At 41.5% G+C, this 16819-nt stretch overlaps 1 protein-coding gene across 1 annotated transcript in view; it reads left to right on the top strand.

Moving 5' to 3' along the window:
• fancm (FA complementation group M) overlaps positions 1-16819 on the top strand; it is a 76115-nt gene that overhangs the window by 50698 nt on the left and 8598 nt on the right. Inside the window, exons 13-14 of the mRNA XM_034194861.1 lie at positions 1752-1919; positions 15033-16755. Of these exons, the coding sequence (XP_034050752.1) occupies positions 1752-1919; positions 15033-16755 (1891 nt within the window). The remainder of the gene's footprint in view (positions 1-1751; positions 1920-15032; positions 16756-16819) is intronic.

Raw genomic sequence — 16819 nt, 5'->3', positions numbered from 1 at the left:
GTGATAGTCCTTTTGATGTCCATGTACAAAACAATTTGACCAGTAGACTGCAGGGAAATTCAAAAGAATATTTTCAAGAAAAGGTTTTTGAGTTTACACCTCAAAGAAGTAAGAAGTAGCAAAAGTCACGTGAGACCAAAACACCTTGTGAAAAAATTTGACTTTGCATTTTGAGAAAAAGACGACGCTGCTTGTAATGAGGTCTGTGGATTATGTGTCCCCTATGCAATGTTAAAGGTAATTTTTCCACTGCAACAGGATATAAAACTGGAAATAAGAACCACTTGACTGACACTAGATAGATGTAGTTGTGGCTGTGATTCCCATTTCTAGCAGCATGGGTGGAAACACATCAAGCCTCATAAGCTGTGGCATCTGGAAGACAGAAACAAAAATTGGAAACAGATTTTTTTGAGTATTACCATGTGTCTCGGTTTACATTGAATATTGCAGTAGTCCTGCCATCAGGACAACGTTGGTTGTTGGAAGTGTCATGTGTTGAAACAGGACCAGAAAATGGGACTGCAACTACATCCGTGACCAATTGAGAAAACCATGAATTCCTGTTTTGCATTTCAAAAAGTATGATAGCAGTGGAAAAGGACCCAGCGAGGCCTTTGTGACAGGACTGCTGCATGATGACAGCTGGTACCGGTTCCCCTTTTGTCAATTGCGGTTTCATCCTGTCTAGTTCATGTCTCTATTTATTAATCTTCATACATGGAAATGGGGGCTTAAGATTGTTCTACAACCGATTTGCAGTAATTTCATATGGCCAAGTCATTCGTGACTTGGGGGCTGGAGGTTGTGTCTCATTTTAAGGGCCGCATCCTTTGAAGGCCGTATTCATTGACTACATGCGTCATAGTGGCGTGACATGGAATGCGGTTGATGAATGCAGCCTTCTTTCCCCCAAAAATGAAGGCTTCAAGAAATGGTAAATGGACTGCATTTATATAGCACTTTTCCATCTGCATCAGACGCTCAAAGCGCTTTACAATAATGCCTCACATTCACCCCGATGTCAGGGTGCTGCCACACCAGATGCTCACTACACACAGGGAGTAACTAGGGGATTAAGGACCTTGCCCAAGGGTCTGTAGTGATTTTCCGGTCAGGCTGGGATTTGAACCAAGGATATTCTGGTCTCAAGCCCAGCAGCTTAACCACAAGACCATCACCTTCCCTATATAGCCAATATAGCCTTTGCTGTCCAATAAATCCCAAGAGTCGTTGTATGACCCCACTCCCAAGACAAAATGATTGGTAAATAAAAAAAAAAAGCAACAACAACAAAGGACAATGTCAGGCTCCATATGTACAATTATAAATATGAGGGGCGATTGAGAAATTCTGAGCCTTACACAGAAAAAAGTAGGGTTCTAGATCTTTTGGATGGAGAACCACAAGAATGCAAAAAATGGAGAACCACACCCTACTTTTCCAAGTCAGGCTCAAAACCTCTGTCACCCCTCAAAAGTAATGTTCATAAGTACAGTATAAATACGTTTTGAAAAATTAGTACAAAACTAGCTTGTCGCGTGCAACTGTCATGGTGTCTAGGTGACGGGGAGGGGCAGGATAAGATGATGCAGTCACAGAATGCTCAGTGAGCTTGACAGTCTCATTTCAGAATGGTTGGTTCGTGGTCCCAGAAGGCCAAATGTTTGTCGAATGCAGCCTTCGAAGGATGTAGCCTCTGAATTGAGACACAATGTAAAATAATACATACTGTCCTGTCCATGTCCCAGAACCAGGAGGCTTCCACAAGTGGACGTCCATGCAGACAGCTGTCTCTGTGGGAGTGGAGACTCTGGCAGAACAAAGCGCTTCCAACCCATCTGGTAGACCACTCAGTCCGCTGCCAACACTTCATTAAGGTGATGGAGCTCATAGACCACATGAGAGATGAAAATGAGGTACGAAGTGCAACAACTCATGTGTTCTGACATCCATCATCTCAGCAGTGTTATCAACTGCTTTTAAAATAATGTGTAGATCAAACAATAGAATCAGAATCAATAACTAGAGAAATTAAGCTTACGGTGCATCCGGAAAGTATTCACGGCGCTTCACTTCTTCCACATTTTATGTTACAGCCTTATTCCAAAATGGAGTAAATTAATTTTTTCCCTCAAAATTCTACTCACAACACTCCATAATGACAACATGAAAAAAGTTTTTTTTTTTTTATTATTTTTGCAAATTTATATATATATAAAAAAATAAAAAAAAATCACATGTACATAAGTATTCGCATTGTAAACATTTCAAAAAACAAAACTTTTTTCACATTGTCATTATGGAGTGCTGTGTGTAGATTTTTGAGGCAAAAAATGTATTTAATCCATTTTGGAATAAGGCTATAACATAAGAAAATGTGGAAAAAGTGATGTGCTGTGAATACTTTCCGGAAGCACTGTACATAACCAGAGAATCGGTGGATAGAGTCGGCTGAGTTGCATGGGAAGAAATGATTTCCTCCCTCACTGAACCTGGAAGGCAAATTCCTTTAAGAATAAGACGGCTCAATAATATATTTTTGGCCTTAGGAATAGAAAAACAACAGGGTATTTCAAGCTACTTCTTTTCTCCTCAGTTTACTTTTAATTACAACGTGTGTGCTGTAATGTTTTTGTAGAAAAGCTCACTAATGTTTTTCTGCCATGTGAGGAGAGCTGTGCTTGAGGGTGTGTCCGGTTCAAAGTATTTGGTGTTTTGAACACATCTGTCTTGGTATCTTGTGACTCAGTTGGGCTTTTGGTTGTTTTTGGTAGTCGATCACATTATGAATGGATCAGTTATATCAGCAGGTCTCAACAACAACGAGTTATACAACACTTGGGACCTCATCTTTATGAGATATGGTACACTCTACACCGCATAGCGCAGGTCCATTTTGAGCATGTCCAACTTCACTTTGCTGTTTACAGTTTGCGTAATCTGAGCGTGAAGTAAGGTACTGGATGTAAAACAGTTTATACAGGTGCGTCTCAAAAAATTTAGAATGTGGAAAAAGTTGTATACTTTTGGTCAGGTGTTTCATAAAGTGAAAATTTTATATATACACGAGACTCATATATGAACTAAAATGTTTTAATCTTTTATTTTAATTTTAATATAATCATAATCTAAATCTTAAAAAACTGGATTCACAAGCCTTTACTGGCTCTGGTGTGGTACACGCCCATACTGCTAAAAAATAATATGAGATTTTTAAGAGAAATAAAAAAAAAATGTTTTTGCATGAGGCCCAGTGAGTGCAGTTATGCAGTATTTGCTACTTGCGTGATGTGGGTGCTGAGTATGAAAATGCAACCCGTGTCGGTTGTATAGCAATGACTGTTGTTACAATGTAAAAGAAAGAGCACTTGTCATTCATGAAATTTTCTAAAACTAGTCTGACAGGAATTGTGTGTGTGTTGGGGGGAGACAGCAGCAAGAAAAACAGCCTCTGATGATATTGAGGAAGAAACCTCAAGCAGACCAGACTGAGAGGGGTGACCCACTGCTTAGGCCATTCAGTTTACCAAGCAGAAGAAACAGGAAACAGAAAAAAACAGAATAGCATCAAAAATAGAGTGCATTATTGAGGTGAGCATGCAGTCACTGGCACCACAGGCAGGGCATCATGAGATACGTCTGGCGCCCTGGGGTGCAGGGCCAGAGTCCATCCATTGTCTTGTCAGTTTCTGTCTTCATGGAAGACCGCATTCCAAAAGCAGACTGCAGTGGCTCAGCCACCGCGTCAGTTTCACCCAGGGCATCTTGAGGTCAGTCCAGCGCCCTGGGGTGCGTAGCTGTCATCCGCAGGAGGTCTCATCAGTGCCTCGAACAGAGAGAAAAAGAGCAGAAACAGTTGGCTGGAAATAATAGTGCCTAAAATACGAGTTCACCAACAGTAAATCAACAGGGAAGCACAGAGAATATTAAGGTGATCGCCAGCAGCTAGCCCTGAGCTTCACTAACAGACACAGAAAATATATGAAGTGAGGCTGAGACCTGCTCCATTTAATAAGATTCATTAAAAGGATAGCAATCACAGTGCGATACTATGCCACGATGCTAGCCATATGAAAGTTAGTATAAAGTATTTGTGGGCCAAAACTCAGCTTGGATTTTCACTCATTGGCCACTTCACTGGTACAGGGTTGGACCCCCCCCTTTTGCCTTTAGAACTGCCTTAATTCTACGTAGCATTCCATAAGGTGTTGGAAAGATCCCTCAGAGATGTTGGTCCATATTGACATGATAGTATCACACAGTTGTCCATTCGGTCAGTCTGCCCATTCTCCTCTGACCTCTGACAACAAGAAGACACTTTCGTCCACGCAACTGCCGCTCACTGAATAGCTTCTCTTTTTTGGACCCTTCTCTGTAAACCAGCAAGACGGTTGTGCATGAAAATCCCAGTAGATCAGCAATTTCTGAAATACTCAGACCAACCCATCTGGCACCAACAACCAAGCCACTTGTCTAAATGCCTAAATACATTGAGTTGCTGCCAGGTGATTGGCTGATTAGCTATTTGTGTTAACAAGCAATTAAACAGGTGTACCTAATAAAGTAGGCGGTGACTGTAGATTGTGTTTTCTAATGTTGGCCAGGAATATTAATTGGTAAATTTACCGTCATGCTCCTTCCAATAATCTCTTCCTGACATTGCCCTTTTTGTAGGACACCTCTTATCACTTAAACAGACTTAAGCAGCAACATGGGATTGATATGTTTTCTTAAGAATGTTCCAGCAAAGTTGCACACAGCCCTTCATCTCACCATCTGCTGTTTGACAAAATTGTACCATTGATAAGACCCTCGATTTGATCCAAATCCTTGAAACTGGGTCAGAGATTAGTGTGAAACTATTGGACAAATAAGCTAGTGGCCTCTTATTACCTCTTTTTCTTCTTAAGCCAGGGTTCATGACCGTGCTAGGGAAGGAGATAAGTGGACCACCTGTGAAAACAGAAGGGTCATATACAGTGAGGCAGCAGTTTGTGGATGTAGGCCATGAATTAACCAGCAGGCAGAAGATAACTTATGCTGAATAAGCTGTTCATTTTACAAACTGTGAAAGCCAGTTTATCTCAGAGAATCAAGACTCAAAGGGTACGTGCACTTTTTTCCAACTCTTGCCATATTAAAACATTGGTCGCAATCAGTCCTCCAAGTGCTGTAGCTATCTTTGATGATCCTTTTGTTTGCCAGAAATCCCTTTTTAAAAAATTTGTTTCTTAAGCTATTCCATGAGGGTGACAGAAACCACCTTATGGGGTGTTAACAATCCACATACGGTCAAAATGGTCACGAAACGATGCAGATAACTCACTCACGCATCTTCAGTCTTTTATCCGGCATCGGGTTGCGCGGCCAACAGCTCCAGCAGGGGACCGCAGACTTCCCTTTCTGACAACTTACATTTTTAATTGTTGACACATTGGCGGTACAGAGTGTCTACACTTTATTAGATTTGATTAGATAGAACTTTATTAATCCCTTGGGAAGACTCCCTCTGGGAAATTGAGGTTCCAGCAGCATTGTATAGCAGCACACAGGGTAAGAAGCACTCAAAAGTGAAAGTAAAAAACAAGTTCCAAATATGAATATAAATACCAGAAATACTGCTTGCTACTGGTTTATTGGGTACTACTGTTCCTCTCCTTCCTGTCCTCTGTCTTCCTGTTACTCCTCCTCTCTTCACATTGTTACCTCCGCCAAAGAGGTTATGTTTTCAACGGCGTTTGTTAATAGGATAACTCAAAAAGATTTGAACACATTTGAACCAAATTTGGTGGATTGATGGGAAATATGTCCAGGATCAACCAATTAATATTTGGTGATGACCCGGATTAAACTCTGGAATATAGCGTAATGCCCTTTTGTGAATACACATCCTTCGATATTGATATGTGGCATGGCGGAGGTATGTGCTCTACCGAGTGCCCTTCTAGTTTCCAGTGTGATCAGACTGTCTTACAAAGTATTTTGACAAGACATTTTGCAGAACAAAGGACTATATCAGTTGAAAATTTCCCCAGGCTGCATCAGCATATTCACTTCACTTCATCCACTTTGCTCATTCCTTCATTTTGCATACATGAAAGAAGGGAAAAGGTGAAGATAGAGTATTGTGCTTTCATGTTCAGAATCGGAACACTTTAAGGTTTTCCCGGCATCGAGAAAAGCATAAGATTAATGGAGTTAGTCAGTGAGCGAGCTACTGTATTTTCTGGAATATGTCTTTTTTTTTTTTTTTTTTTTTACTAGTTTGGGAGGCCCTGCAACTTATACTCAGGTGTGACTTATATACTGAAAAATCATGCCTTTGTTATTCATAATAATTGTAATACTCATTTATATAGGACTTTCACAGTAAAGCACTAAACAAAATAAACTCCAATAATGACAGAATAAATACCAGTAATAAAAAGTACACTTTAACAATACACCAAAATCCTAAATTAATCAGCTGATAATACAGAAAAAGTTCTGACTTATATATGGGGTCTTTCTCTTTAAGTCTTGTTGCTAATCTCAGCGACCTGGTGGCCACTAAGGCTGTTGTTGCTTGTTTGTTTTTGTGCACCTTTTGGACTCATTTTGCATCGAACCCTCCGGATGGATGACTTTACCCACTGTTTACTGCTGAATTTCCTCATAGCTCTTGATAGAACATAAAGGAACACAGATTAAAGCATCACAAGGTGAAGACTAAACTTTATCTTTCTGATGCACTTATCCGCGTCCTTGCAGTTCTTGTCCACTTTGTGAACCAGAATTTTAATTTTGAGGCAATTTTCTGCGCACGTGGCGTTTTTCATTGCGCTGTCTCATCTTTTTAGAAGCGCAGACACGAGGCGAGCTCGGCACGTCTGCTGTGATTATATAACGGTTCTGTGAAATGTTTTGTTAAGCCAGGCAGCTGGAAGTAGGCCAGGATGTGATGACCTACATGTATGGAGTAGAGGTCAGAGGAGCACAGCGGGGGAACACAAATGAACAGATGAAAGAGAGAGAGAGAGGCGTGGAGCCAAATTTTTTGGGAGAGTGTGGGTGGGGGGATAAAGTAGTGGAAATATATGTTTTTTTTAAGATTTTTAAATTTTGTGACTTGATTTATCTCTTGTCTGTATATAGGGTGACTCAAAAAATGTACCCAAAAGTATTCTGACAGCACAGAAAAAACAATCAATATTATCAGACATTTTTTGCATGACCACATGGCGGAAGCATGTAATTTTTCTCCCCAGTGCACAGTTTTTAGTTCAGTCTTTCCTTTTTGATGTTTTAACCCTTTACCTTTTACACCACATGATCAGTGTAACCTCCTCCCCTGAAGTTTCCTAAGAAACAAATCATCCATCTCCACTTTTCCAGAAAAGCACCTCTTCAAAGTGTCCTTGCCATTTGCTGGGGAGTTAGTTCGCTCTGAGACTGAATTTTGTATGGAAAGAGATGTAAGTCAGTCCTTAGGATGCACTGCACAGAACTTGACGATTTTTGTTCTCTGAATTAGGGTCAACTGCGCCATTTTTCCCGGACTTTAATGTCTTGCAGAACAAACTTTAGGTTTCCTGAAATGAGAAAAACACCATGATTTCCCAGTTAAACCATTTCCTGATAATCCAAGCGTTATAATGTAGGGGAATTCCGAAGCGAATATTTTCATTTCCTTCTTCCGCCATCTACAGGAGAAAGTATGTGTGTACATGCAGTTACTTGTGTTCTAGTGCACTTGCTTGATGTACGTTCCCGGAGCGTGCACGCTAAGATCCATAAGATGTCTTGTAAATCACTTCAAAGGTGTTATCTACACATACAACTTAATTTTTTTGATAAATTGCAAGAAGTTGCCTACAATAAATTTGATATGTTGAAAGATGAAAAGGATTCATGTTTTACTTATTTGTATTTTATATTCATAATTTATTACAATGAAAACAATATTTACAGTATATTTAATACTATATTTTATATATAATTTGTAATAACACAAGTTGTAAAAATAATATACGAGGTCTGTGAGAAAAGTATCCGACCTTTTTATTTTATGCAAAAAATATATGGATTTGATTCATATGTTTTTATGTCAGCCAAGCTTGAACCTTTGTGCGCATGCGTGAGTTTTTTCACGCCTGTCGGTTGCGTCATTCGCCTGTGGGCAGGCTTTGAGTGAGCACTGGTCCACCCCTCTCGTCGTTTTTTCATTGCGAGGAAGTGACAAAGAACGCCTCTGTTTTGGAGTGTTAGAGGACATGTTGGGACATGCCTGTCTCTGCTTTCAGTGGCTTACCAGTCGAGTGAGTATAAGAGAAATTGTGGAGAGCTGGGCACTCAAAAACGGAAGTGTTCTTTGTCTCGCTCCATCAGCGAATCGGTTGTGATGCGCGAAGCCTCCACGCGGCTTTCCATGACAAAATCTCTTGTTAAAAGTGAAATCTGCTGATGTCCAGCTCTTGTGATAACCAGAGAAATTGCACACGACGGTCCCAGCTCCACACACCCATCCGTTTAGAAATGATGTGGTGGTTTCTGCCTCTCGATGGCGGCTCTGAGCGCAGTGCGCCGTGCGCCATTGTGGGCTGTCCTTAAAGCTGTAGTAACACTCCTTATTCTCTGTGAAGCCCGTAAAATTTTCAACGAAAGCCAGATAAATTTTTCGAATGATTTCCAGCTGCCTGTCTCTAACAGTTTCTGAAAAAATTCTGATGGAAAAAAAGCCCAAATCATTCCGCCATTTCCTCGCAATGAAAAAACGACAAGAGGGGTGGACCAGTGCTCACTCAAAGCCTGCCCACAGGCGAATGACGCAACCGACAGGCGTGAAAAAACTCACGCATGCACACGAAGGTTCAAGCTTGGCTGACGTAAAAACATATGAATCAAATCCATATATTTTTTGCATATAATAAAAAGGTCGGATACTTTTCTCACAGACCTCGTATTTTATGTGCAACAGAAAATAATGTCAAATATGGTTTTAATTGATGACGTAAAGGTTTAATCAAGAATTTAAAACAGTAGTTGATTTCATAGCTGCACATATTTATATTCATCGCTACTTTGGAAAACTTCAACCTAAAAAAAAAAAAGACTTCAACTTCAAACCGTAATTAGCAGTAATGGTCCAGTTACTACCTTCTAATGACTTCAGTTTTCTGCACCACGCCACTGGTACTTCCAGATCTCAGCAGGACATTTTCTGTTTGCTGCCTGTGCAGTTCTTCTGGCAGTTTCATGAAGTGACTCACTGATGGAGCCTTAAAAGTGCGTCCGATTGATCCTGACAATACACAAGATTGTTTTATGGAAATATTTTGACGTTGGTGGAATGGCAGCTCTGTAGCGGTGTGACAGGTGTGCCGGTAAACAGTCAATCATGTGCCAGGGGCCAGGCTTAGAAACCTGCTTGTACAAAGCATTGGTGCGCTAATGAGTCAAGATAAATGGCACCTTTTCAATAAAGGCTACAGCATTGATGAACCTGTTAATGAGCAAATCATTAAAACCACGTCTACATTTTTAAGGTGGTGCATGCTGACTGAATTCAGTTCACGCCTGTTCACATAATGTGTTTGATGAAGGTTTAAAGCTGCTTGTTTATTTGATCTGATTTGATATTTGATCAACCAGCCAGGGCCGTTATTTTTCATGCAGTTTTGTTTTTAATAAGTTTGTGTTTCAAAATGATTCTTATTATACTTTCAGTGTGAAATTCGGTTTTCTTTGAGTGCAAAGGCCAATACATAGTCCTTTGCAAAAATAAATCCCTTATAAAAATAAAATCTGGTTAATATATATATATATATATATATATATATATATATATATATTAATTCATTCATTCATCTTCTACCGCTTAGTCCAATTAAGGGTCGCGGGGGGCTGGAGCGTATCCCAGCAGTTATAGAGCGCGAGGCGGGGTACACCCAGGACAGGACGCCAGTCTGTCGCAGTATATATATATATATATATATATATATATATATATATATATATATAACAATTATCCTTAATCAAATATATCCCCGTATCAAACGATATAGTCCTCATCAAATAATTTATTTCTAAAATACAACTAACCATAAGACAAAAATCAGCAGTTATTTATTGTAATTTGTTTTGTTATCCCATTCACATGAACTAGTGGTTTGTAGTAATTTTATTTTTATAGCACTTTTAGTATGAAGTGCTTTAACATTAACTGTTACACATACCATAATTAAAGGCAATAAATATGAAACACAGTACAAACGTATAAAATCCATTATAACACAGCAACACTTTAAATGTATGTATATAATTTAAAATGCGCCATAGTTGGTAAATGGCAGAGGTTAAATTGCAAACAAGACGGTGATATTCAGCTCATAAATTATAAGTCAAACTGAGTATACAGTGGGGCAAAAAAGTATTTAGTCAGTCCCTGATTGTGCAAGTTCTCCTACTTAGAAAGATGAGAGAGGTCTGTAATTTTCATCATAGGTACACTTCAACTATGAGAGACAAAATGAGGGGAAAAAAAAAATCCAGGAAATCACATTGAAGACTTTTTAAAGAATTTATTTGTAAATTATGGTGGAAAATAAGTATTTGGTCAGTAATAAAAGTTCAACTCAGTACTTTGTAACATAATCTTTGTTGGCAATGACAGAGGTCAAATGTTTCCTGTAAGTCTTCACCAGGTTTACGCACGCTGTAGCTGGTATTTTGGCCCATTCCTCCATACAGATCTCCTCTAGAGCAGTGATGTTTTGGCGCTGTCGCTGGGCAACATGGACTTTCAACTCCCTCCACAAATTTTCTATGGGCTTGAGGTCTGGAGACTGGCTCGGCCACTCCAGGACCTTGAAATGCTTTTTATGGAGCCACTCTTTTGTTGCCCGAACGGTGTGTTTGGGATCATTGTCATGCTGGAAGACCCAGCCGTGTTGCAGCTTCAATGCTCTCACTGATGGAAGGAGGTTTTGGCTTAAAATCTCACGATATATGGCCCCGTTCATTCTTCCCTTAACACGGATCGGTCGTCCTGTCCCCTTTGCAGAAAAACAGCCCCAAAGCATGATGTTTCCACCCCCATGCTTCACAGTAGATAAGGTGTTCTTGGGATGTAACTCAGCATTCTTCTTCCTCCAAACACAATGAGTTGAGTTTTTACCAAAATGTTCTATTTTGGTTTCATCTGACCACATGATGTTCTCCCAGTCCCCTTCTGGATCATACATATGCTCTCTGGCAAACTTCAGATGGGCCTGGACGCGTTAAGCAGGGGGACACGCCTGGCACTGCAGGATTTGAGTCCCTCTCTGCGTAGTGTGTAGCCTTTGTTACTTTGGTCCCAGCTCTCTGCAGGTCATTCATCAGGTCCCTCCGTGTAGTTCTGGGATTTTTGCTCACCGTTCTCATGATCATTTTGACCCCACAAGATGACATCTTGCGTGGAGCCCCAGATCGAGGGAGATTATCAGTGGTTTTGTATGTCTTCCATTTTCTTACAATTGCTCCCACAGTTGATTTATTCACACCAACCTGCTTGACTATTGTAGATTCACTCTTCCCAGCCTGGTGCAGGTCTACAATGTTCTTCCTGGTGTCCTTCCACAGCTCTTTGGTCTTGGCCATAGTTGAGTTTGGAGTCTGACTGTTTGAGGTTGTGATCAGGTGTCTTTTATACAGATAACGAGTTCCAACAGATGCCATTAATACAGGTAACAGGTGGAGGACAGAAGAGCTTCTTAAAGAAGAAGTTAGAGGTCTGTGAGACCCAGAAATCTTACTTGTTTGTGGGTGACCAAATACTTATTTTCCACCATAATTTACATATAAATTCTTTAAAAATCCTTCAATGTGATTTTCTGTATTTTTTTTTTTCTCATTTTGTCTCTCATAGTTGAAGTGTACCTAATGTTGAAAATTACAGACCTCTATCATCTTTCTAAGTAGGAGAACTTGCACAATCAGGGGCTGACTGAATACTTTTTTACCCCACTGTATGTGCTTTTCATCTGGATTTAAGACTCAGTGGGATTAGACTGTTTTTTTTTTTATCTGTTCATCCAAACATTTGCTACTATATCTTTAATGCCCGTGGGTCCAAACTGTCACCACAGCAACAGTGACCTGATTTTAAAGGTGATCCTCCCACGATTAAATGTATCACCAATAGACATTGCATATATCCAAAATCACTGTCTTTACCATCTTATAAAAGTAGTGTGAGTGTATGGAGTGGGTGGAAGAAAGAGAGAGGGAGAGAGGTGGGGGAAGAGAAGGAGAGAACTTACAAAAGCCAGCCACATTTACTCATACAACTACCAATCAAGTACAAAGGGCCATAAACTCAAATAACACAATCACAATTACACAGATTCCAGCAAAGCTGTTAAACATGTGTTTGTGCACGTGCATGTCTGATGGAGGTCAGCAGGAGTCGCTGTGTATATGGTAGCCAATAGGTCTCACTTCCTCGACAGCTAAAGGTTTCTCTGGCCACTCAGGCCAGAGCCCGGGTTTTAGCCGACTGGTCAGAGCAGCCGCCTCCCATGCCAGAGATCGTGAGTTTGCATCCCCCGTGGGAGGAGTCACAATCACAACACAATGCAGAGCAAACTGCTACACGTGGACACTGACAGTGGTTGTCAAACCACAGTTGTCATTCACATCCCACCAGCAACAGTGATCTATAGCAAGTAAAGAAAAACATAAAGTGTGTTAAACTTACCAGAGCTGCTCATCACTTGAAGACAAAGTCTGTGTGCCTTTCTTTCTTTATAAACGGTGCAATAACAGTTGTTCAGGACACAGCTTCTCAGTAAATACACTAACAATTTGACGTCTTCCTCTTATTCAGCCATTGTGCATTAAAAAACAAAGCTCAGTAAAAATTTACAAAAAAAACCCCAACAAAATCAAAACTACCCTATAATGAAAATGTTAATGCCAGGAAAGGGAAATTAAAAGAAACAGAAAAAGAATTGAAAGGTTACATTGTGTGTTAGCCTTGTTCCAGTTAGCTAATTAAAAAAAATTGCTTTATTCAACAGAAAAATGGCTCTCTGATCCACATATTCTGCTGATGTAGCGCTAAGCTAGCTAACAGGCTAGGCTAGGTTAGCCCCCTAGCCTAGCCTAACGCTCTTCAGATCAGTCAAGGTGAGTCAATAAAAATAACACCCATCAATGTTGCATCCAAGGGCGCAATTTAGAACTAGAAATTGCGGGGGGGACAAAGTGCGAGGCCCGCAGGGCCGAAGCCCATAGGCCGGGGGTCTGGGGCCCGCTTTAGCCAACATTTTCTAGATAACCTCAGATGCATTCTGAGCATCCAGAACAGTAATTTTAATGTTTTGAGAAGACCATAAAGTGGACACCATTTGATTTATACTGTAGATATAAGTACTTTATTCTGAGAATAGCCAGCATTGTTTTTATTAACATCCTGGTGTAAATAAGGTATCACCACATGTGTAGAACTCAGAAAGAATGATAGATTGAGTTTTCAAAAAAAACAACTGCAATGTGGTAAAATGTATTCATAAATATGAAAGAACAGGCTCTTAATAATTATTAACTATCCCATACTGTATTCTTTTTTCTCAAGATTTGTTTTTGCATAAGTTTGAAAAACAACAGATCATAAGTTTAGGATAAATTACTTATCATGAACACTCATATTGAACATAATTTCGCTTGCATAGACTGATTTTGGAGATCAAGCAATAATTGCAGATGGGCTTTCTGAGGTCCCAGATAACTTTTCTGATTTCCTTTTCTAACTTTCAGAATTTAGTAAATTAGCATATGGTCCATTAATACTTATGTGTAGACACTAGTCCCTAGAGGCAACTATTTTTGGTTTCAAATCTGGGCAAATGCAGTCCCAGAAAATTCTGAATGTGACAAACAAGAAACAGGTGTTGTAAACAAGTCAATGCTGCTAAAAATACAAACTTGCAGAAACAAAGATACTATTCTGACATGGTTTACACATAAGACTGGCATAGCATGTTTCAAGTACACACATATATGTCAGAAGGTGGGGGGTGGGGACATACCATATTCTGTCTCCCTGGTTGAAAATGTGGGGGACCATGTCCCCCCTATCCCCCACCAAATTGCGCCCATGGTTGCATCATCAGTTTTCCAATAAGTAATTAGTTTATTTCTACATAAAGTATGTCAAAGTGGTGACAAAATGCCCGTGTGCACTCGTTTATATTCACAGCTCTTTTTGTTTGTTTTTTTCTTTTCTCATTTTTATATTTTGGCCTTAATCACTCCCCTGCACAGAGCCACTCTGATTAATCACTCTCAGGTCACATGGTTTGCACAGAAAACCGAGCAGATGGTTGTGAACGAAGTGGAACGCGGTGAAGCAGTGATTTTAGTTGTAAGGTGGACAAACGTTATTGTCCCCTTAGATCAGGATTGGGCAACTTTTTCCAGAAAGGGCCAAGAGGGTGCAGATTTTCTTTGCAGCCACTGACTGACTCCACCAGGTGATTTCACTGATTAATATCACTTTGAGCAGATGGAATCAGTTAATCAGTGAAATCACCTGGTGGAGTCAGTCAGTGGCTGCAAAGAAAATCTGCACCCTGCCTTAGATGATGGCGCTGAATCACACAACACATTTGGATGGATTTGATGGCTGCATGTGTGGCTGCAGCCTATCTTTTTCTGGGTTCTTCCCTGATCAGAATACTGTTCCTTCATGATCTGACAGACCCCTCGATTGTGAGTGTGGTGAATGATTTAAAAGTGCACAGACCAGTGGTGGGACAAAGTCACTGTCAAGTCACTCTCAAGTCATGAATCAGCAAGTCCCAAGTCAAGTCTCAAGTCGGCTTGCAAACAGTTGGTGGTCATTATGACATGAGATTTGGCTTGGAACTTGCTGATTCATGAATTCAGAGTGACTTGATGGTGACGTCGTCCCACCTCTGGCACAGACTGATTTCAGCTCTCTGACCTTTGTCCTCCTGCAGAAGGATATTTCCTGATCCAAGCTTTCCGTGTGTGTTTGCATTCAGGGTGTGTGTCGCTACGAGCAGGAGCTTCTTCCGTATTTCCACAAAGTCACCACTGTTAGCAACACCAAGAATGGACATGTGGACAGAAGGAGACAAAAGGCTGCAAAGAAGAAAACTAGAGAAAATAAGCTCGGGCGCCGTTTCATGTCCTCACCTGACCTGGACTTCATAGATAAGGAAGGAGAGCGGGAGACGGAAGTAGGTTCTCTAAGGCACTCTTCAGCAGAAAGACCGGTCACCGGCAAAGATGACACTGAGACATTTTGTCCTTTAACGTCAAATCATGAGTGTTCGGTAGTTCCTGACGGAGATGACAATGACTGTGTTGTTGTTAGTGAGGAGGCCGTAAGAGCAGCGGAGGAACAGGTCAGTTTGGACAAAGATGTTGAACTTCAGGCCTTGTTCTACCTCCCAGAGTGGGATTCAGCTCCTTCCTCATCTCGAAAACTCCCATCTCAGAGACACAACCAGGAGGCTCTGAGAAACATTCTGGCCAACGTGGAGGAGCTCCTGGCCCGATGTCCTCCACCGCTGCCTGAAGATATCAGGGAGTTGCTGCACGGCTCGGATCCAGCTGTTCCTCAGCATACGGAGCAGGACATGACACCTCGTCAGCCATTCCAGGTCAGCTTTACCTTGGACATGGAGGACGACGAAATGATCATGGAGGACGACGAAATGATCATGAGTGATGCTACCAAAGCAAACGAGCCTCCAGCGGCTGAATGGGACAATGTGATCTGCCTTCAAGTGTCTCCCGCCAAATCACTGCCTGTCTCAGAACCTCAAGCCAGCGGTGATGACATATTACCTACAAGCCCGACGTGGGAGGACATCTTTGAGGACAAATTACCAAATGACGAGAACATCAGGGAGGACTGTTTGAACATGGATACACGACATGATGACTTGAGAGAGGAAGGCAACGCTGCAGACAAGAGCAGGCGCATGAACAGTGGTGAGGAAGAGAAGAGTAAAAATGAAATTCCAGAGGAAGACGACCGTGACTCTCAGTATAGCCGCGGGGCGGATGTGAGCATGGATCTTTTTGGGGATGATGAAGCTTTCCTGCAGGTGAATATCCCAGACATCCCAACCCCAGAGCATGCAGTCACGTCCAGGACATCACCTGATGTCAGAGACATCGCCGACAGTTCACCGAAGACGTTGAAGACCTCACCTGTGGATACGGCAATAACAAAACAAAGATGTGACTCTGTGCACAGTAATACAAGTCCACGTTACACAACGGGAAGTGACCCGCGTACGGCATTGGCGACAGACATGGCGAGCACGAGTTATTGCAGTTCTCCCCCAATGCCGTACAACAGCCTCCATAACTACTTCACTGTCAACTTTGACCTTGGCTATTCACTAGAGGACTCTGAGGAGGAGTCGGAAGGAGAGGTTGTGCCCGCCCAGTGTACGTCCACCACTCCTAACAACAGCCTCTGCAGGTGGAGGACATCCACGACGTTCAGGGAGTCCAAGTTGTCAACACCGCAACCCCTGCTGGAGCGTGGGGGCAGACACGGGACATCGGTTCTGACTTCGCCAGTAATTTTGCCGTCTCCAATTGCATCACCAGGAGTCAGGCCGGTGCTCGTGCCCGGTCCCTCGAGGGCACGCACCCCATCTTCACTGTCCAGTTTGAAACGCAAACGAGCGGAAAGTGTCGCTGCCGAGGGAGCATCGAGTGTGGAAACGGTTCCTCCTCGCACAGGTTGGTTCACAGTGACTTTTAAAGTTTGCTGCATGCTTCAGGTGCACGTGGTTTGAAGCTGACG

The sequence above is a fragment of the Thalassophryne amazonica genome, chromosome 19 (genome assembly GCF_902500255.1).
Source record: "Thalassophryne amazonica chromosome 19, fThaAma1.1, whole genome shotgun sequence".
NCBI classification, from domain to species: domain Eukaryota; kingdom Metazoa; phylum Chordata; class Actinopteri; order Batrachoidiformes; family Batrachoididae; genus Thalassophryne; species Thalassophryne amazonica.
Note: the sequence above shows the minus strand (reverse complement) of the source record. Positions and strands in the feature narration are given on the sequence as shown.